The following is a 22,532-nucleotide window of genomic DNA, read 5'->3' on the forward strand; positions in this document are numbered from 1 at the left end:
TCTTCCTCAGTTTGACAGTTACGGGAAAGACACCGGGCCAGTTTTATAAACCTCAATCAAAGGGCGCCAGATCACACGTCCCGTTAATTCAATGACTGGGATTTGTGCCCCGGTAGTGCTGCCAAATATTGATCCTGTCTATAGATGTAAAAGCCCTGATTCATCAGGGCTAAAAGTCCTAGCAGAGCACATTGCTAACCCTCACTCCCCTTTATACATCTCCCAGAACACGTTTTATCCACTAATCCACAATAAAGGAATTAATGTTTATGGTTTGGAATGTTGAATGTCATCACAATGCCAGACCCCTCAATTGGTATCATTCTGGAAAGTGCATAAGAGTTGCATTGCAAATATATGTACTGAATTAGAAGCAAGAAGGTGCACTGGGCAAAAGACATATCGTGCCAATTAAACCCACCAACGCTCCCCACTGGCGTGTCATATTGTGCAAAAGTGTCTGACCCAGGCTGACACAGTATCAAACACACAGCATATTTTATTGACATACTATTAATGATGAATAAGCTTGTAGCCAACACCCTGTGGCAGGTCTGCAAGCCTTGGTAAATGTTACATGATGCACAATATTCAATATCCATGTCGGCTGTAGAGTGAACAAGAGGTTACAACGTTCATCGGGGAACTATTACACAAATACTTCAGCATGTGTTGTGCCTGTAGGTAACTACTCCTCAGAAAAAGGTGGAACTGTGTTAATGTCAGGGATGTCCATCAATGTGGGGGAGTTGTCCTCCTGATGAGAGCTGCTCCTTCCTCCCTTTAGTCATGCAGTGATTCCGCTGAGCCTTCGTAGTGTTCTGACTCGTCTCTCAGGGAGTCCTCACTGACCTGTGAGTGACAGACAGATTCAGGTCCCTTTATCGGATTATTGATTTCGCCATTCAGATGCCTTCAACCCAGGTTTATGCCACCGGATATTTAATGAAATAATTCAACACCTTGCCCAACATGAATAATTCAAATCTCTGACTCCGTGGTTGTAAGTCCAGTTCCCTAACAGCTACTATACACTTCATTGGACCAGATGCATTTAGGGGGCTATATTGCAGAGCTGCAATGCCCCCACACACAGCACTCCAATGACAGGGTTGCTCCTCTCAGACACGATCCCTGACTGTACTGGTTCCTCATTGGCGGAATGAACTTCCCACGGGGTTCAGGACAGCGGAATCACTGGCCATCTTCCAACGCAGACTGAAGACCCAGCTCTTCAGACTGTTTCTCGGGTCCACTTCAATCCCCACCCCCTAACACCTGCTACTTATATTACTCGCTGTTTATTTTATGTGTGGTATCACAATGTGTTTTGGATTCTATGATCTAGTGACTGGGATGCATGGGAGTATACCTTGCTTCCTATTCAGATTGCACAAGTATCACCATGGATACAGCCCATTAAGTTTTTTTCTTGTAATGTTAAGGGCTGTGCAAGGGTGGTATTCTAAAAATGTATATAAAAATCTGTTGCCAGTTTCCGCTAAAGTTACTCAGCCTAGTGACAAATATTCCCCAATGGCAATTTCAGTGCAAATCAGACAGCCACCCACACTGAGAGAGGGTTGTGGAGAAGATGAGGATGATGACGGTACTGATACGTTCTGACCAGAGGGGGTGCCAGCCTTACACTGTCCAGATCTCCATCGCTGCAGCTTTTGGGCTAGAGGATACCAGTGAGTGAAAAAAACACTTTGTTTTTGAATCTGTCCAGTGTTTTTTTTTAACTAGGCCTAAAAAAGAAAGTCTTCTTTATCAGAACTGGGATAATCAGTCAATTAATCAATCTCAGTCTCAATTTCCATCCCTTTACAAAAGGAATGCCACTGTGTACTTCACAGAAGGCATTCAGACAAGCGATTCAAAATGACAGAAAAACAAACCATGCAATCTGATAAACCGACACAATTACAAACAGAGAACAAATCACGCGGAATGAACATTTTCAGAAAAATATAACATTTATCTGATAAACATACACAATAACATAGTAATAAAACATAAATGTAACACATGAATTCAAGTTTAACTTGAGCTTCAACATGTAGCCATGAGAATCGATTTCATTTGCAAAAAGTCAATGGGTGTGAGAGGACAATGCACAAACAGATACACAACAGATATTCTTACAGTGCCTCTTGGAATGCGCCACAGCTTTGTAAGACTTCAGCATGGCAAACGGGTGATAGGACAGCGTGAAGGGGTGGACGATGGCGCTCTGTAGAGGTGTAAGAAGATCAGCAGGGTTTACAGCAAACCATACATTACCACGCACTACACAGCATACATTACATTATTGGCATTTAGCAGATGCTCTTATCCAGATTGACTGACATAGGTTACAGTTTTGCTTTTTTGTATGTTACCCATTTATATTTTCTGATGCAATTCCAGGTTAAGTCCTTGCCCAAGGGTACAACAGCAGTGCCCCAGCTGGGAGTTGAACCAGCAACCTCTCAGTTATGAGTCCTGCTCCTTACCACTATGCTACACTGCTGCATAGGTTAGTAGCATCCACTGTGTTCAGTAACACTATAGGCAAAGTACATTGTTTTCAATACCTTGCTTGGATAAGGCAGTAATGAGCAGACAGTAGCAACACTACTCTAAAGTTAAAGACACAAACAGAAGTGTTTTCTATTTTGAAATGGTGATATTTTTACTGGAGGTTTCATGCTTCCTGGGCCTACCTTGGTGTCTTCATGCATGTAAGAGGCAGAGGGCTTGCAGCTGTAGAGGGAGAGGACTTCCTTAACAGGCAGGCTGTTCTGGAAGATGGAGAGGAGAGGTCAAAAGGATGAAGCTCTCATAGAAGTTCCTGTGATGCAACACCTTGAATGGTCAACAGGGGGCAGAAATTAGTAGAATTTAGGAGATGTTTTTTATAACACATTCTCCCTTCTGCAAAAAAAAAAACATCTCATATCCTCAGTTATTTTTTATTGATTATAATATAAATATATATTACATATTTATTTTATATATATATATATATATATATATATATATATATATATATATATATATATATAATATTTATAATATAATAAATATAATAAATATTTTTATTTATTTTTATTTTATTTTTTTATTTTTTATCTATATTTAGAGTCAGTTCATCATGCTTTCTGACATGTTCACATACAGTTTGTAATCCCACCAAGGCTTTGAAATGGCTTCGATGGGGTCTCTGCTTAACCTAAGATGCAAAACAGCCAGAGTAGACAGAAGGCTCAAGTGATTGGGGGGAAGAAAACTGAGGTGATCAAGGGTGAAGTGGCCTGGGGTGCAGTCAGTAACACACATCCTCCCACCCCTCCCACCATCCCCCTGCCTCACCAGGACCATCCCAGTGAAGGTGGACAGGATCATGGCCTCTCGTTCCATATGGTTGGGGTACTGGCTACACCCGGCGCTGCTGGCTCCACTTTAGAATAAACAATTAGAATTTAGTGGTGGAGCAGCACAGGCAAAGTCTCACATTTCAATCACTGTGGATTTGATTAGACTAATGTACCCTACCGGGCTATAGGCTGCTGCCTGTTCAGTGCAAGGGAATAACTGATCCCTCAAGGCTATCTTCTTGGACCGATGCTTCTGCATAATTTATAATGGTGATATTATCCACAGCCATTGAGCAGACTTTGTATCAATGAAACCAAACAAAGAACTATGGGTGCCGAGATTTAAATGTGTACATGTAATATAAGCACAGGATGATTTCCAATTTACTGCTGTAAATCATTGAAAAGACAGAGATCATCTTGGGTCCTTTCTCTAACAGGCTCTACAAAGTACTCTGTGGCCCTTTAGCTGAATCAGACATCAGAATAAGTGACTGATTGATGGTTTTACAGCTCACACTTCAAGTGTTCTCAGCTCAGTTTTACTAACAAAGGAAAAATTGTTGCATGAAATAAAATGGTTGTTTTGAGCTAGTGAATATGCATATTTGGCAAATTGGAATGAAATTGCTAATAATCCTGTGATTTTTTTAGTTAAAACCAGAAGGCTAACACAAAACATGACATAGTGTTAGTATTGTGATTATGTGGTACACTTTGCCCTCATCTTATTTATAACTGATCCTTCTGATTTTGGGCACTTCTTTAGTAATTTATGCTTACAGTCAATAGGTACACTTACTCCAGGCAACATAGACACAGCAAACAGGCTTTAAACATCTCAGCTCTTCTCCAATGTGAATGACAGTTGGTAGGCAGAATATTTGCATTGTCATCAAACCAGTTTTTGCTTAAGTTTGTGATGCTGAGACAGTTGCTCCTTCCTGCTTGAGCCTTCATACTTTCTGCTCACTGTTGTACTTTCTGCTCACAGTTGTACTTATCATTAGTATAAAATTTTCTTTTTGTTCATTTAATATACTTGATACTTGATAATATTTATCCTTTGTTTTTCTGTTACTTTGTGTGCTGTCAAAGATCACAAAAGGAATATGTGAAAACCGAATGGCAGAAAGGTAGACACCCTCAAAAGGCCGGCAACCTTGTCAGCTTCAGCTAAAACAGAATTTTTTTATACAGTGTATCCCAACTCAGTATTACTATCATAACTTGCTGCATTTTTCAGTTATGTGAAGAAACTTTGTGTTCAGGTTATTTGTAAAGTAAATTTGTGCCATACAATAAATTGTTGCTATGAGGAATATAAAAAGGTTGCAGCTAAATGTACAGAGGGCAGCAAAAGTGAGGATGTTGTGCAGTAGGTGGTAATGTGAAACCGAACACTGCATCATTGCCTGGTACTCACATGATGCCACTCTCAACGGCATCTTGCCCTTCTTGCTCCAGCCACCACAGGGCCACACTAATGGCCAGATCATAATGGGCCTGGGGAAAATAAACACACCGGTACAGAGAGGTTGATGAAAACCATGACAACAATGAACAGTATTTTTAGTACCAGGCGCATTGCATGAACAACACCTTTGTAAAAAAAAAAAATACTGCATGAACATGTGCCACCCAAATTGGTCAAACAAGGCACTGGTTTAAAAAAAAAAATACTGTGAGTGCAGTTTTTAATCATTAAGTGAACAAGGGTTTTTTATCAATATGTACATATTCTTGTTCAGAACATTGAGCTCAGCTCAGAATATTGAGTCCCATGAGATGTGAGTTGTGTTGTATTGCATGGCAAAAAAGCTATCAGTGCCAAGTTATCTCTTTATTGTTGCAAGTCCATTTATCATCCCCTCTCTCTTAAGTCTTCACCTCCTTTGTGGAAGCAGGAGAATTAGTAATTTTCTCTACTGTATCACATTGTTCTGCTGAGTGAAGTTAATAAGACATCATCACAGATTCCATTTCCACGCTGAATCTTCCATAATATTGTTGTTCAGTAGCAAGTGTAAAGAAAGACTAGCCTGCACACACCTCAAATGCTGACCCCCAAATAAAGTTTGGGACAGGACAAAACAGGGGTCTGGGTTGTTTCCTTTGATTCTGAACAGGTCTTACCAATTCATCCAGCAAGGTTGACTCCTTCCTTCCCTTGGGATCAAAGTTTTTTTCTCTGAGCCTCTGTCCAATGTAATCTCCCCTGTTCCAGAGGAAAAACTCTGTTTAAGATCCCTCAGGAGTGAAAGCTACTTTTTTTTTTAATCAACAAAACATTTTATAGATTCCAAGCAACATTCCATTTCTGAGCTATTAAACAATGATGAGTATACCTTTCACAGATCATATATTGGATCAAAAATATAACATTTACACATGGTTATAATTACAATATATGTATGTGACGATGGCATTCAGGCCTATGGTATCCATATTTAAATTTGCTGTCAAAATTGCAAAAGCCGCTCTGTTCAAAAGGCACGAAAGCTCAAATCCAGCATGAATCATCCAATCGCTACTTACAGCAGGGCTTGGAGGTCTCTCTTCAGGCGTCTTGTTCCCATGAATATAAGCAAATCCTCAATTAATCTCACACTGTTAGAGTGTAGCACAACAGAAAGAGGAGGGTGTCCACTTCAGCAGCAGGACCACTAATGAGGATTCGTCTGAGTGTCCACACCATGAAAACAAAAAAAAAAAAAAAACTGAAATAAGCAGCTACTGTGATAGATATAGATTCAGGGTATGTGCAGAAATACCAGAATTCCTGTCAAAATTTGATAATTTGAAGGGAGCAAAATCCCCATGTCTGTCATTTGGCCACATTTACAATGTAATTTTAATGCAATTAAGGCAATACTACAAGTTAGACAGAAGTCATGTAAATACCTTAGTCACAGTAAACATAAGGGCAGTAAGAGACATAGAGTTCTCCAATTTTATTCACATTATTTTAGAACTACTGGAACATGTAAACAAGTTAATTGCACTTCTTGCTTTGTGTTAAAACTGTACTATGACTGAGAGGAGAAATTATATTTTCTTGGCTAACAACATTACTGACAACAGTGATGCTGATGCCACCTGGCCAGTAAGATATATCTACAAGAAGGAAATTGGTTGGCAAAAGCCAACATTTTTGGAGTGAACAAAAGACAGGTTTCATGCTAAATGTCTTGAAGGACATGAATATTATGAGATGGATGTAATAATGGCATGGCATGATTCTTACAGCTGTAGTTACTTAACCTGAATGAACGTAGCAGGAAAGCACAGGCAAACTGGCTTGCTGCTGTTCCAAGGTTACTATAGGGCAAAGCCTCTGGTCCCTCCATTTCCACCTTTTAAATGACTCATCCATCATTTATAAGAAAAGGAGTGCTCAGGAAATGCCTCTTTTTACAGAGACATATAAAGAGCTCAATCAAAATATTGTCTTAAACACAGTATTGACGATAATCATACTATTATGAGCACGTACATGTAGTCACTGTGGTAACAGTCCCCTTGTGCCATTGTAAGCAGGTTTTCTTTGATGTCTTCTATAGCAAGGGCAACACTTTGGGATGATGTACAAGAAGAATGCTTAATCTGGTCTCGGTTTAAAAACTGTGAACATCGCTTTTTTTGGCTAATCCCATATCGAACTTGACGGGACAGGCAGGAGGGCAGGGTAGGGAGAGCACATGTGAGCAAAAGAGATAAGTGGAGAAAGAGGAGCAGGAGTGTAGAATGATTTGGTAACATCCCCTGCTTGTCTCTGCAGATAACCCTCTCACCTTTACATCACTAAAACATGGGGGTCAGCTTTCCTCTGATAGGGGCCCACAGCCTAAGGCACCCTAAACCCGACACCACACACAGGGTTCCTATACCAACAGTCAGAAAATGGATACTTGCATTTGACACAGAGGTCCAGTGAACAGCATCAGGTCACTGAAGGCTTAGGCCTCTCAAGAGCTCTAGAAACTAATCGGTGTTCATTACCACTGTATAAAGTATGGAAAGCTGCATGCATGGGGTTTAGACTGATGCTATAGTGAGTACCAAGGACTGTTCTTTTGAAAATGACAAGTAACCAACCTGCCAATCACCCTTATTTACAATATATGTATGTCTAATGCCATTTTTCTGGAAAGTCAGTTTAAAATGATATTTCCTTGGAGTATATTTCCCAATACATCTGAAAATACACCTTAAGGACATAGCTTACCAAGCAGGATGCCTTATATGAATTTATATAATGCCTATATTAATTTATAAAAGTTTAGTATGTCTAACAAGGTAGCCTTAAATAAAGCTTGCATCTAATTCTATGTTCATCTAATAAAAAATGCTTTCCCTTTATTTTCCAACAGAACCCCAAACAGGTTTTGGTTGTTTTTACATACGTGGCATACATGGTTTGAACCTAGCAATAGATGCCCATTGAGTGTATGGTGTTACATTCTTAGTTTGAAGTCTAAGCCTGTCACTAATGAAGGAAGAATACATGTTCCTATTTTTCATTCCACTTAAGTCTAAATGATGTAACTAGAAGCATAATACATCAAAAGCATAATACACCCATTTCATTTGCTCATCAAGCTAACTAGCTGATACACTTCTTTAAAACGTGGAGAAAGTCTGAAGCCAATGTCAGTCCATATACAGTAAAAAGGAAAAGTAGAAAAAGCAAAGAAATTTCCTAACTCACCACATTTATTCACCTGAATAAAGACGTACCTCAGTAACACTCACATTTCTTTTTCCATGCAGTGTACCCACGCGGGTTCAAGAGGACTCCAAAAGAAAAGATGTTTTCGATCAGTTGCTGAGGTTCCTATGTGAATGTGATAGTAAGCAGACTCAAGTGGACAGCTCCTACTGAATAATTCATCGCCTGTCAATCACTTTAACAATAGGCCAGCTCGCATGTGCTGTGCCAGGAGAGCCCTGCTGGTCGCTATGCAGCATGGAGACCAATCAGATGCCTGAATGAGACAACGCTGCACACTCACAAGCAGGAAGGGAAACAAATTAAAATTCACTCTTACCGAAATCAAATACTCTTGCATGTTTCAGTTTTCTCAGGGCTTTTAACTACATGATTTTCACTGCACTGTAGCAATCGGACTATATATAGATGACACATTAACCGATATGATCCGTGGCATATTTATAAGTTTCCTCTACACCTCCTCAGACAAGCTGATTTTTTGCCCCATAAAAGCCCTCCGGCACTTCTTCAGACATTCACAACCTTAAAACTCAGATCCCATTAGGATTAAGGTGTGGTTTAGCTCTTTGAATATTCAACCACGAACATCTCTAGATCATAAATATTTTGTTAAAAATATCAAACCAAGGTAAAGGAAAATACTGTTCTGAAGTTTAAATCTGTCCTATTATTCATACAAAAGACCATAAAATGTTTGACTCTGAGCCTTAAGCCAAGTACCTGTATAATACTGAACATAAAAATAAACTTGTGTTCAATTACATTATCAGTGAACTTTAAACTTCAAAGATGTGATGTCAACCACAGGTTAGTCTGTGTGCCTTGTGATCTTGTTTTCATTAACAAATGCAAATGTGTATAATTTAAGACAAATAATTTCCCATTCTTTTAGCTAAATAACCAAAGAAACACTAAGAATCTACCATAACAAGGTTTAACAAGGCAACATGGTAAAAGCCACCTAACATATCACCTTAAATGTACATGTAAGGTGCCACACAAAAAGTTAGACATAAAGGCTGCAATGGATTATACAACTTATCATTTGACATTTAAAAAGGAAAGTTTGTTTATTAAGACCGGTTTGTGTAGAGTGTAACTTGTAACATCAACAGCAAATGTAAAGTCTAAATAAAAAAAATGACAAATTAAAATCTAAAAAACATTAAACCAAATCCAGGTGAATAACACAATCTGTACTTCCTGAGTCTTTAGCTCTCTCTACATGCATCTTCTTCTTCTTCTTGTCTTTAAATATTGGAGAACTCAAAAACCTTGTGTCTGTGAATTTATCTCCACGCCTCATTTTGCTGTGAAGACAAAAACAATACATCACCACATGTAGAAATCATAACCATGACATTTCACAAGATTTTAATATTAAACAATCTCTTTCTGAATAAAGACTTTTTAAAAATCAATCAAGACCTTTTATCTTTTGTAAAAGGGACACAATGGAAAATAGTTGACCATACTTTCACGATGTGGCTTTGTGGCAGTGGTTGCATTATGGTCTTGCTATTCCAGTCATGTTTGAGAAAGTGACCACAAGGACCATCAATGGATGTTTTAGATGACTGCTTTTCTCCCTAGAGAAGCCAGTGATCACTGTGTGGTATACAGAAGACTACTGCAGAGGAGCATTGTAATTTTACTTCATGTACAACAGGACCATTGTACAGGAACACTCAACTCTTTGGCAGACGTATTCAAAGCAATTGCTCCAAATTATAAGGCAAAATGTACATCTGCGTTTTCAATGTTTTCAGGTTGTTGCTTTAGCAGGTTGAAATTAGATAAGAGGGTAGACTTTAATGTTTTGTTCACTTCTTGAAAACCAGTTACGTCAGGATTAGATTAGATTATGTGGGGCCCAGAGTATATTCTTTTATTCAGTGCAGTACTCACCTGTTGATGGATGGCTCCTTGTAGGAGACAGCGGCCGCTCCACGTCTTCTTACCCTTCCCTCTGACTCCGCACTCAAGGTTGGAACATTATTGGTCAAGCTCTTGAGAGCTCTACCTGCTACACCGCGCAGTAAAAGATAGAAAAAATGAGAAAATTAACAACAGCTCCTCTTCAAGAGTACACAAAACCTGAGAACTGGATAAATCACGTTGCAGTTGCTATGACTGCTTGCAAAGACATTGTATTTTTAGAAGAAATCTCTTCAAAACCACAGCAATGGTTCAAATGTTGCTTTGCAATCATAACCTCAGTACACTTTCATCTGCTTCATTTGAACTTGCTTTGTTAGATCATAAAAAACAGATTAATTTTGGGTTTGTTCAGCACAAGCAAAAGGCTCCACCTACCTGGAGAGCTTTCTGCGCTTCTGTCTGACTGCTCCTGATAAACAGACACCTTAGCAGATGCTGGTTTTGAAAGAGGGCTGGGGGCAGGACTGTCAGAGGGGACATCCCAGTCAGGGAAGCAGCCATCCAGTGCCTCCCAGGGGGGTCTTTCTTCCATGATCAGCCTCTTCAGGCCCTCCCGCACCCCCCCAGGGTCACCTCTGCCGGCTGAGTCCCCACCACAGTGTCCCTCCGCAGCCGACTCTGACTCCCTCTTGACAGGACATGCTTTAGTCCTTGGGCTCTTTGTGGTTGGGCCCCCCTGTGAATGGCTTGAGATTACATAGGTCTTCCTGTTCACCACAGAATGACCACTTTTTACTCTGGGGATATCATCAGCCCCCACCTTCGACTCCCATAATCCTTTGCTCTTAAATCCAGGGCTCTGAGCTTCAGTAGCACTGGAACTTGAATAATCATAACCTTGTTTGCTCTTTATGTGTGTCGACTCAGTAGACGTATGAGTTACTTGTCCTTCCTGAGATTTTACCATGGTGCTTTGGTCTCCCTCAGCAACTGGAAAGTCCAGCAATTGTGCATTTTCAACTATGTCAACTGAACCACCACTACCAAGGTCATCCACACATACAGTATACGTTTTCCTACAATTATTCTCTCTGTGTGTCATGACAGAGTCTATAGTACTGCCCTTGTCTTTCACCTGCTCTGCCTGTAACTCCTTTAGCTCCTTCCCAGTAGGGCTGCAGGAGGCTGGCCCAGATGACTTACTCTCTTCCTGAAAAGTAAAGAGGTCTGTGTTCAAATCCTGCTCTTTCAGAACGCTGCTGCTCTTTTTCTTCCTCTCCTTCACTGAGGAACGAGGCTCATCAATCTGCATTCTCTCCTTTTTCCTCAATCTGTTCCCGCTCTCCTTCCTGGATTTTTTGGGCTTGGTCGCCTCCGCTGGGGCAGAGGGGGAGTCCGAGGTCTCCCAGAGAAGGCTCTCCGCTGCAATGACACCCTCTGTATGCTCAGGGTTCAGCACTGGCTCTAAGGTGGCCGCCCTCATGTGCTTGCTGGAGCCTGAGTGCCCCTCAGAAAGGGGTCCTTTCCGCTTGCTGGTCACACCAGGTGGAAGATCTTGGGGTGGGCTGCGCTGTCCTTCCGATAGGCTTGTGTCCTCAACGGTCTGTTCCTCAGCGTGACCGCCACGCCACTCCATAGCTGACTCTTCTTCTGCTCTTACAGGCGATGCTTTAGTTCTTCTGCTCTTTGTGGATGCACGGCCTTGTGCTTCTGAGATCACATATGTTTTCCTGCTGATAGAGGAATAAGTCTGAGATGTGGGGACAGTGGAAGTCTTTGAACTTTTGCCTTTGGGGTCTTTCTCGTCCTGGTTCTCTACATCCCAGGGGATTTCTTTGTCTGTGAATACAGAACTCTGAGCCCCATTACAGCTGAAATAATCATCTTCTAACGGGTTGATCGAGCCACTGTTAGTGTGGTGGTGGTCAAGGGAGTTTGTGTACACTTCCCCTAGGGTTTGTTCTCTGGCAAAAACCTGTGAAGCTCTTACTGAATTTTTGAAGGCTTCGCGGATATGCTTGTGGTGTTTCATGTTGCGTGAAGTAAAGTGAGTCTTCCTGCGAGGTGCAAACCAGTCCATGTCTCTGCCCCTGTCTTCGTCCTCCTCCTCCTCCTCCTCCTCTTGGCCATAGAGACCCATCTCACCTTGTGCAGCATCAAGGTCTGCACCCTGTGCTTCCTGTCTGTGAGCAGAGCTCTTCTTCCCCTTCTCCTTACCTGGAGGACAAGAGTTCTCTGTCTGGTCTCTGTCCTTTTTCCTTCGCCCGGCCACATTCTTCTTCCTGGCTTTCTTGGGCTTGGTCTCAACAGTGACTATCTCTGCATTGCTGTTAACAAGGGTCATGTCCATCTCTGTGTTGAAGAGGGTGGTTCTCTCATTGCAGGGAGGAACCCTGGAGGCTTCCGCCTTTGGGCTGTCCAGCTGCGTCCCGTGCTCCACTGAATAAGGTCCTGGTGGTGGCTCGAGTGTGGAATGTGAATTTACAGCAAGGACTGATGGGTTTATGTCTGCCTCCGACATGGGGCCCGAATAGATGCGAGACCATTTCTCCAGGTGCAGCTCTATGCCTGTAGAAGAGCGGGGAGTTTTCTTCTGGGGAGACTGAATACTTCCTGAACTTTCTGCCTCCATGTGACTTCCTGTTAAAATTAATTAAAACATTTGAGTATTCACAAATAATTGATAAAGCAGGAAATTAATTATACTGATTCAAGTATTAATTCTGACAGTTCATTTCCATCTATAATGCCAATAAACCTCCCTGTTCTCTAAATCATGGTTATCTGCCCTAAAAAAACTGATATCTATTCACCTTTAGTGATAACCAACTGAACAGTGAAGCATACACAAATTGGAACCTGAAATATTCATGTAGGCCAGAGAACAGACCCATCTGCAGAGGGCAGAAACAAAAATTTATCTCCAAGCATCTAAATAAAATCAGAACAGATATATTCACCTAATTTTCATAATTTACCATTAGAACCACTTCTATCTTCCCCACAATTTAAAGATATTTTAGTATGTCCAGAGTGCAACCAAGACTTCCAAGTTAAATACATATACCAACTTTGATAACTCCTACACTCAGACCTTTAATGACTTCACAGTTATCACACACAATGTGTGTACTTTTTGATAAGGATAAAATGGAAACTGGTCCAAATGATGTCAACCATAGATAACCATCACAAATATACACTTACGACAACATTGAACAATCTCAACTATACAAACACTTAACCACAATAATATCAGTTAATCCTATCTATCTGTTCCTGTTAGTCTTCTTAGGAGGAATTAATTTCTTTTTAGTTTAGATATGCAACACATCCATTATATACATTTACCATCATATTAAATTAATTCCCAGTGGTTCAGAGGAGCAACATCTACTTTCAGTCTTGGCACATGGTGTTTTCAAGAGCGACACCAATATTAATGTAAACAGGAATCAAGTTAAGCCTTTCTTACCAGTAGCAGCCTTGGCTCCAGGCTGTTTAGGTGTGCTGTGAATTTCCTCAGGGGAGTTTGTCAGGTGGTCTGTGTGGGATCCACGGGATTCCCTGGTCACTGTCTTCGGCACAGTTTTCTCAGACTGTTCAGATGGGACAGCTTCTGTTATACCTCTGAATGTAAAGTTAGCAGAAATGAAAAGGTATATATTAAACATTTATGAAAAAAAAGTTTTGCTGACTGCCTAATCCAAACAAATGGAGAAATTTACAATTTACACCAATGCTGGTCTACTATTTTTCCAATATGTGTCTCAGGAACATTAGGTACTTTTCTTAGTGTAAAAGTCAGGATTCTAAGATGAACACACAAGGCCTTCACACAGTGATTTCATCTTATTTGCCCAGAGACAACTGGAATACCTTCCCAGCTCTTTGCTCAAGTCTTTGGTGTCTGGTGGGGTGTGCTCAGTTGTGTCATCAGATGGATTTGTGGAGTCCTTGGTTGGAAAGAAAGTACATTATAAACAGACACCACTGTGAACAAGCACACAGCCTTTGAACCTACATATACACTGCTTGTATACGTATATATACAAGCAAGACAGCATATATACTAAAGATGACACGAATCTTCTTTAGCTCATCATCACTGCTTCACAGAATAAAAACAAGTCCAATAAGAAAAACCCCCAATGGCTGACACTGGTTACTTTTTCACTTTAGCTCTCACTCTCACTCTCTGAAAAAATGCCCCATGCGAAAGGCTGTAAACCTATGACAGCTTACATAAGAAACCATACTCTGGTTTTATTATATTGCATGACATACAAGTTTGATGCATCAGATTATTATTTAAAATACAAAATAAACAACAACCAAACTGATTGCTTAATCAAAGAAGTATACTTGGCAGACCTGCTGTCTATGAAATGCAAAAGAGAGAGGGAAACTTTCATCACACAGTATAAGGCATGTCACATGCTTCAGAATGCCCGGTGCTACAATGAAACCCAAAACCCTTACATCATTATTGGAGAGCAGGTCTATGGCTGTCATCATGCTCTTTAAGGTACTGGCTTGGAGGTCTTTTAAAATTACAACCTAGAACAGGACAAACAGAAATACACAGATGAATACTGTCGCACATGTTAAGAATATATCTAGAAAGAAATCACATTATTATCATATCAAACGTATTTTCACCATGGTCCTCCTCTGAACATTTAAAATGACTGAATACACATATTCTCCATGTGTATTTCAAGGTACTTCACCCAAAATTGCATTTTAGACAACTAAATGCCAATATTGTAATGTAATGTATATAGTGGGGGAGACACTGGCCGTCTGGACACCCTGTATAAGGGCCATGGAATGGACCAAAATACCACTGCACCATATAGAGAGGCACACACACCCCCATAGACCCACCAGCTGTCTGTGTTTGTACCGGCGGAGGGCAAGGTCAAAGCACAGGGCCTGAATCTCTTTCTGCAGGCGCACTGTCTCTGTCTCCAGCTGCCGGCTCTTCTCCTTCTGGGCCATCAGGGCCAGGGCCAGGGCCTTGTTGTTGGTCTTCAGGGAAACCTTGAAGAAGGAGGATGTGTCTGAGAGGGAGGTGAAGGAAACAGAGTCTGAGACAGCCATGCCATTTAAATGAACAGCATCACATAATTCATGAGGGAGCAGAGACAAGCATATAACCAAGGAACAGCAAACAGCGCTTCCATTCATAGGAAAACGTTTGGGTTTCAAATATTTTACATATGTCAATAGTTTAAACTATTCAGCTTTAGCCATTCTTCAAAAGAACATTTCAAGACTAAAATATTCAAAAGCTGTAGCACTAAAATAAAATTCAGTGATGTGTAACGCTGTTTTTTCTGCATTATTTGCATTTCCCTACGTCGCCACGGCTTCTAGTAACTTCAGCTAACGAAAAGTCGAACTATTTAACCTTCTAACATTTCCTGAGACTTGTAAGTAGCACTTACTTTGGATCTTTGTCTTGATCTTCGCAGCTATTGATGAGTTCTGCTTGGCAGCTTTTAGTGCTGCCTGTTTTTTCAGTGTTATCATATCCTTTGGATCAACTGCTGCTGATAGCAGCCTCACACGGCCTTCACTCTGCATCGTTACTCCGCCTATGCAGTCTTTGGTCGAAGCAGGGAGAAACCAACAAACACATTAATGTTAGCTAGCTAGCTACATCGCCAACTAGTCATTAATCCAGCTACCCTACCTAAGATGATTGATAAAACAAAACCTTGGCAGCGATTTTGATTAACTTATTTTAACGTCTGCCTCTTGCTCTAGAATTACTAGACCTAGATGCTACTAGGTAATATTAGCCATCTAGCTAACTTTAACCTAACTAGCAAATAATGTTAGGAATAAACTGATATGAATGATAGTGAACTACTTAGCTGTCTAGCTAGCTGCCATTAAATGAAGCTGAAGTTAGGTTTCCAGCAAAGGTTTGTGAAGCAGTACGTCAAAATATCAACAGTAAAGCAGATGGGCACCAAGTTAACCAGCTAAGCTAGCTCGTTAGTTAGACTCACATCAAGTATGCCTCCTTCACAAAACTACCGTTAGGTTAGTTTGTTGAATTCTGCCGTATTCCTTATTCGTTCGAAGACGAATGCATGTGGCTATAAGCCGCTGTGAACGTTCAATAGTTTAAAATATCAGGACAACTGTCTTTCTAGCGAAAAACAGACAACAGCAACCGTCCGAAACTTCGAACGTAAACATCATCATCACGCTGCCGTGTCAGTCCAAAACTGCGCTTGAATTTTGCGGCGCTTGGGCCTGTCCTGCTTACGGCCAATCATAACTAAGACGTATGCACTGCGCCATCTGCGATTGGCTCCATTCTTTCTAGGTGGGCGGTACTATGTTTGTCTCCCCCTGGCGGGAAATCGTGCAACGAGGAACAAGGTAAGAAGTAAGATGCGAGTGATATTAATAACTGTCATTAAAATATTTAAGAAAAAAATCGATTATGACGGGAATGCGACGAATGTATGCCCAAGGACGTATTTAAATATTAACCTATAATTGAAATTTATTGCAAACCGTTAGATGTGATAGGGCCATGCATGGTAATGTCGTGACTACTAGGCACTTAGGAAAAACACTGAACTTTACTGTTTATGACGCTACGCTACAACTACAACTGCTAACACGAGTCCCAAACATTCTGGTAGATCCCAAAAAAGGATTTGATGATAATAAATCAATACACATTTAAACTCTTAATACAATTGCATGTAAACATAACGATATGCACATTGCTCCTGAGTGATGTATAGTTTCAAAAGTGATCAACAAAAGATAATTTATTCATTAACTGAGTTATATTTTCTGATGAAAATAAAATGAAAATCACCAATGACTTCAGTTATGTCCCTCACTAAAGGAAAATGTATATTACAGATAGTATTACTCTGCAACGTTATATAGGACGTGTTATGGAAACAATTATATTCCCACCCTTAAAATCTTGAGATGGTGGGTAACTTCCCACAGTACAATAAACGGCCAAACTTTTACCATGTAATGTAATGAGGAAAACTAAATATGATTTTCATAAGTGAAAGTCTGTGCATCTTCATAGTTATAGTCTCTCACTCATAAATGTACCCCATATTTACTGTCTTACCAGTTTATAGAAATTATTCAAGGAAATACTAAAGATAAAGACATCTTGTCCTACCAACAGTTTCAACCTAAATGTATCGTGATATAAAATAGAATGACCTTTACACCACTATTACAACCCTCAAACTTCTCAAATGATTAACCTGAGTGAATCACTCTCATTCTGACTTCACCTGTAACTGGATATTTATAGGGATGTGTTCAAAGGTGGCATTAAACAGTATTTTGTAATGCTACAAGTCGGATTGTGGATGAAGAATACACAGCAAGATTATTTTTCTCTCTTAAGGACAACTGAGGAGGACAGCTCTGTACAGGGATGAGTACTGTACATTCCTGGATCCGGTCTCGCCTCAAAGACAAAGCTCCACCTCGGTAGGTCCTCAGCCTTTGTGAAGTCATGGAAGCATCGCCAACAGCGTTGATCCACCCTGCGCCTTCAGAGGGTGAGGGACACGCACGCAAGGGACGCAGCGCTTGTACACAGTACACCAACAACATGCTGTGACAGAGCTCGACTGATATGGGAAACATATTGATAGATGTGTTAACACATTTAAAACTACAAAAATAAAATTCTGTTTAAAGTATGGTCAAATCAGGTCTTGCATTGAAGAAAGTTATGACCTTAAAAGGGACAGTTTCAATTTACTATTGACACAGCTAGTTACCGTATGCAGGCATTTTTGGATTCTGACGTATTTATCCAGGTATACAATGATCACGCGTTTTAAAAATTATGTAAATATGAAATAAATCCAATCCAAATGCATTCAAGGGAAGTTAAGCTTCAACAACGTTCAAGAAAGCCTTCAATAATACATCACATTGAATTTATTCTCAAGTTACGGATTGGCGGGGGGCATACCGCATACCTATTAATCAATGACCCGTTTTGAGGGTTTCCTTAGAAAAAAACCCCACAATATTAAAGAGGGCTGAATCGTTGACTCAGAGTCAATGATATTAAGAGAGAAGGGACATGGATGTATCATGTATGCTGCCTAGACTCGTGATCACACTAGTTCGATTGTATAGGCGGTAGATTAGTTTACCCTGCTCGCTTCAGGAAGCGGTCGATAGCAGAAAGCAACTAGAGGATAGAGGAAGAGTATTTGGCTAGTTTGATAGCTAGCTAATCTAGTTACGTAAACAAAAACAAACCTCACTCATTGATTGAAGACAATTGCCCGGTGTTGACACGGACATGTCAGTGGGGACCCTCTCTGTACAGGTAAACCTTTAACTTGTCACCTATCTGCTTTAGCTGAGTGGCTCGTATTTTCCGCTTGTCTAATGTAAGACATATAGCGGCTAGCTTTCTCACGGCCTCCAACGTAACAGCTAGCTATGATGTCAAGACACGGCTATCGAACGAAACGGATCGAATCGTTTTACCTGATAGAATGTCAAAATTGGCGAGTTGCATGTAAATTAGTGCTGAAATTGCCTTATGTCATCCATGCATCAATTTTGCCACAACACGGTGGCTGTTTCAGCGTTGTCTTGCCCGCTAATCATGATGTGCGTTGTGAATTTATTAAGCGAGCTGACGATGACGGTGCCGGTTTGTTTTGTGGTTGCAAGCTGGCTGGCTATTCTAACAAGATAAATGTATTTTTCCGGCTCTCGGTAGTCGGGTATTAGCCAGCTCCCTGGCTAGAATATTAGTTGTTGATGCTGTCCAATCAAATAGAATGCTACCTGTAAACCGGATATTGATTTCCGTTCGCAAGCGAGCAAACTAGCCATTCATAAAGAGCAGTTGAAGTTGCTACATTGCGAACGTGGACATGTTTTGGTTCTTTTGCAGAATAGCAGCTTGTGATGGTACGCTCAAGCAAAATTATAGACTGTAACGTTAGCCATGCCCGTGCATGCAAGGATTGTCGTCTGTCTTGATGAAGGAAGATCACAGTGTACCCACGGCATCACACGCCTCATGATCACATGCTGCGTTAATGCTAGCAGGGGTAGCTTGTTAATTTACTTTTTTGGCATGTCATCTCCGCCGACTACGAACAGTATGCCACTGCTGAAGTCCGCGTTTCATTTTTTTCTTTTTGTTCAGTCCCCATGTTGTCTCCTGTACAAACTGTATTTGTATATTACGATGTAGAAGTTCCAGTATTAATAATAATAATAATAATAATAATAATAATAATAGACTGTAAAACAGCTGAGGACATACATGGAATGTATGGCCTCCAGAGGTTAACAGAGACTGTATGTGGAGTACTAATCTCTCATGCAATTTGGTGGTCTCTAGGTTACAGTCTCTTCTGTCTCAGTTGACATGCTGCAACCTGTGGTTCTGTCTCCTGTTGGCCAACATCTATTTTCAAACTGGTCTTTAAAACAAGCAGTAAGTCCTGCTGATGAACAGGGTGCTTAGCATGAATCAGATGTTACAAATGATAAATATAATTAAAAGTGCCATTTGGACGGTGAGGTGGCTAAAGGCTTTTCTGTTCTACAAAAAGTATCCACTTCTGATATTTTATTCTCACTTCCCCCCTAAGCAAAAACAACTCTTTATCCACAGTGAATGGATTAGTCAAGACATGGAAACGTTACAAACAGAAGGCTTTTGGTTGGGTTACATTGGTCCTCCTGGAGAAATGCTGTTTTCAAAACCAGACCATAATCCAGTGACCTGCTGCTAAATACTGGTATCATGCACTGGAAAAGAAGATCAGTCAAAACCTGGATGAGCAAATTGCTGCATTGGTAACCTCATTTACCAGGCATATATCATGCATGTCTGGTAAATGAGGCCATTGCATTGATATATCCACACTTGGAGGGAGGAGTAACCTAGGTGAGGTTGTTGGCTTATATTGGCTTGCAAATGGCTTTTCCTGTTTCTTTCTCACTGCCTCCAGTGGACCTGTTGTCCAGAAGGGATGGGTTTGCAGAGCTGTTTGAGATGTTCTGAAAGTATGATTTGATCAGACTAATTGGGTTCTCTCTGGCTCTGGAAGTATATCACCAATGTTTTCTGAAAGTAGATTGATGTCATGTGGTCTCCCTCTAGCTCTAGTTGATCACAGCCTGACTTCAGTGATGTCAGTGTGCAAGGCATGTAGTCCCTCTCTGTGAATGTGAGCCAGACATCATGTGACCCTTGCATGTGACCTGAACTCAAAGGGCTAATCTGCATCAGGACCCTGGACTCTACGTACAGTTTTGTGAACTTAAACCTTGGGTCATGTGATAAAGAAAATGAAGAAAATATCAGGCCGACTCATTGTCAACTTGTTTATGTTGAATTAAGGATCTAAAATACTTTCTGAGATTTTTATCTCACTATAATAAGTAAATTCTTATGTGGCTTTCGTTTTCTCCAGCATAATCCTGTTAATCCTGTTTGGTTGTTTTCAATCAAGAGTGCATATGACGGGAATGGCATAGGATTACCTTGGAGAGTAGTGTAGCACTATGCATCTGAGCTGCGTATCACACAACACTATAGCAAATACTATTTCTAATACAGAATTCAGATTGCAGTTTAGTGGACCACAGTAATCTTGCACTGAAAACCAATATTGGTCAAACCCTTTATTATATGGCACCTGGAAAGTGGAGTGATATATAGTCTTCATGTGGTCAGCAGCCTAGAGTGGATTATCCATGGCTAAATTATATCCATTCTACACTACTTACAGTGGTTGCTGAGGTGGCTGTAGACACAGTTTATTGGTGCTGACTGCATTTAAGGCTTTTATTTTTGCTTTCTGCAATAATATGTTAAAACTAGAATAAGTATTTGAAATACCTCATACGTAAATGCTTTAATAAAACCTTTGACATACCGTGCAATGGTTCACCTTAATCAAATTGCAAGTATTAAGTTTTAAAATAAAGTTAGTGCATACTTTGGGGTTCACCATACATAAAACTTGACTGGCCAGGATGTCTCACCACTATCAAGCATAAACAGTGTTTATTTGATGTTTATTACAAATGATGTGTAACTGACTACAAACTAATGACACACTAAGATCACTCTGCCTGCACTTGTCTCATGGAAAATAGGTTCTTTGATCCTATGTAGTAGGCTTTCTCCACTTGCTAATAAATATTAGATTTCATCTAGTTTCATTTTTCATCTAGTTTCATCTCTTTAGTGGCTCACCACCACCCCTCATTCAGTGGAGAACTAAAATTTTATTTACACTGATTGGCACTTATACAGTAGAAGTAATTTAACCGACAAGATAAGCTAGCTTCTTTGTGACCATACCCAGAACCCGTACAGTCTTGGAGCTGAAAGCACCTCAAGTTAACCTGAAATTTGTTGACACTTTGATGACAGTATTTTGTTGGACGTCAGCATTTCTGTGTGTAACGTATGAAATAAACCCTCTCTGTATCTGTCTGCCTGTCTCGCAGGAGCAGTGACATGGCTGCTGATGACAAGTCCTCCTCCTCTTCCTCCTCCACGCTGGAGTGGAGCGCGGAACCTCCCGCCCTGCCCCACAGCCCCTCCCACCTCACGCACTTCAAGCCCCTGACCCCAGAACAGGACGAGCCCCCGCTCCGCTCAGCCTACAGCTCCTTCGTCAGCCTCTTCCGCTTCAGCAAAGGTGAGACCCGGCACCTACCCACACTTACATACTCGTGCACCCACTGACATGCACGCAGACACAAATCCACTTAAACGCACAAGTAAAATATTCAGAAAATAGATCTCTTGCTTGATGAAAAACTAACCAATGGACTATTCCCACTTGTGTTGTAATCTTCTTAAGAAGGCATCTTATAATTGTTTTGAGATAATTTGCACCTTTAGTTCTCAAGAGGAGGTGGATTGGAGCCAGTTGCATTCATGTATAAGGGGTTAACAAAATAATGGAAGTGCCAAATGAAAAAGGAGGTGTATTTTATAGTAGTAAATAAATCACAAATAATGTATTTCCTATTAATGTCAATACTAATTACCAATATGTTTCTGCTACAAAAGTCAGAAAAGGAAAAGCTTTATCAGGAAAGAGGAGCAGTGGTCACAAGTCCAAGCTCGCCAACAGGGATAGACAGGCACCTAACAGGATAGTTGCTGAATGGTGGAATTATGACCAAGGAATATGAAGCCATTTTAGGTGACCAGGTGCACCCTATGGTGGTGAAGAAGGGCGGTCCAACTCAGTATTGGTTATCAAACATATAAATATTGTTTGGTGTTGCCATTGTATATTGCGTGCCACATTTCCTAATATTAGCGTGAACATGTTTAGAATAGTGGTCTGTGCAAGAGGAAAGTGAATGCATAGAAACACTAAACCCACCCTGAGTTATGCATAGGACTGTGATAGGTCTTATTAGTGTGGAAACCTGCACTGTAATTGCTGGAAGATTCCTTTTCTTTTCTTTCACATGGATTCTTGCAGGGGCTAGTAATTCACGGTTTAACCCTTGTTTAATATTTG

At 40.6% G+C, this 22,532-nt stretch overlaps 2 protein-coding genes across 6 annotated transcripts in view; one reads left to right on the top strand and one right to left on the bottom strand.

Moving 5' to 3' along the window:
- Positions 1–610: 610 nt before the first annotated feature.
- On the bottom strand, positions 611–8,193 carry LOC118788655 (uncharacterized protein C2orf80-like). 2 transcript variants are annotated; one of them, XM_036544630.1, is made up of 9 exons: positions 8,118–8,193; positions 5,901–6,043; positions 5,499–5,580; positions 4,789–4,868; positions 3,358–3,445; positions 2,709–2,786; positions 2,149–2,236; positions 1,572–1,681; positions 611–852 (listed from the first exon to the last, which is right to left on the bottom strand). In XM_036544630.1, exons 2-9 carry the CDS (start codon positions 5,939–5,941, stop codon positions 784–786), a joined length of 636 nt encoding a protein of 211 aa, XP_036400523.1. In that variant the 5' UTR covers positions 5,942–6,043; positions 8,118–8,193; the 3' UTR covers positions 611–783. The 2 variants fall into 2 exon arrangements, with proteins under 2 accessions (XP_036400523.1, XP_036400524.1); XM_036544631.1 differs by having other exon boundaries at positions 8,103–8,158.
- Positions 8,194–18,191: 9,998 nt separating this feature from the next.
- Positions 18,192–22,532, top strand: part of pikfyve (phosphoinositide kinase, FYVE finger containing) — a 28,481-nt gene continuing 24,140 nt past the window's right edge. For all 4 annotated transcript variants that reach the window (XM_036545077.1, XM_036545079.1, XM_036545078.1 and 1 more), the window contains exons 1-2: positions 18,192–18,337; positions 21,499–21,692. In XM_036545077.1, coding sequence (XP_036400970.1) covers positions 21,509–21,692 — 184 coding nt within the window. In that variant the 5' untranslated portion in view covers positions 18,192–18,337; positions 21,499–21,508. The remainder of the gene's footprint in view (positions 18,338–21,498; positions 21,693–22,532) is intronic.

This window comes from Megalops cyprinoides, chromosome 14 (genome assembly GCF_013368585.1).
Source record: "Megalops cyprinoides isolate fMegCyp1 chromosome 14, fMegCyp1.pri, whole genome shotgun sequence".
In the NCBI taxonomy this organism is placed as follows: Eukaryota; Metazoa; Chordata; class Actinopteri; order Elopiformes; family Megalopidae; genus Megalops; species Megalops cyprinoides.

What these genes read in the sequence shown, in the direction of transcription:
- LOC118788655 (XM_036544630.1), bottom strand. Translation starts at nt 5,941, where the DNA reads ATGGGAACAAGACGCCTGAAGAGAGACCTCCAAGCCCTGCT. An exon ending in CCTTCACTGGGATGGTCCTG is followed by an intron (nt 2,787 to 3,357) that starts GTGAGGCAGGGG and finishes TCCATCTTCCAG; the next exon opens with AACAGCCTGCCTGTTAAGGA. An exon ending in ACATGCATGAAGACACCAAG is followed by an intron (nt 2,237 to 2,708) that starts GTAGGCCCAGGA and finishes ACACCTCTACAG; the next exon opens with AGCGCCATCGTCCACCCCTT.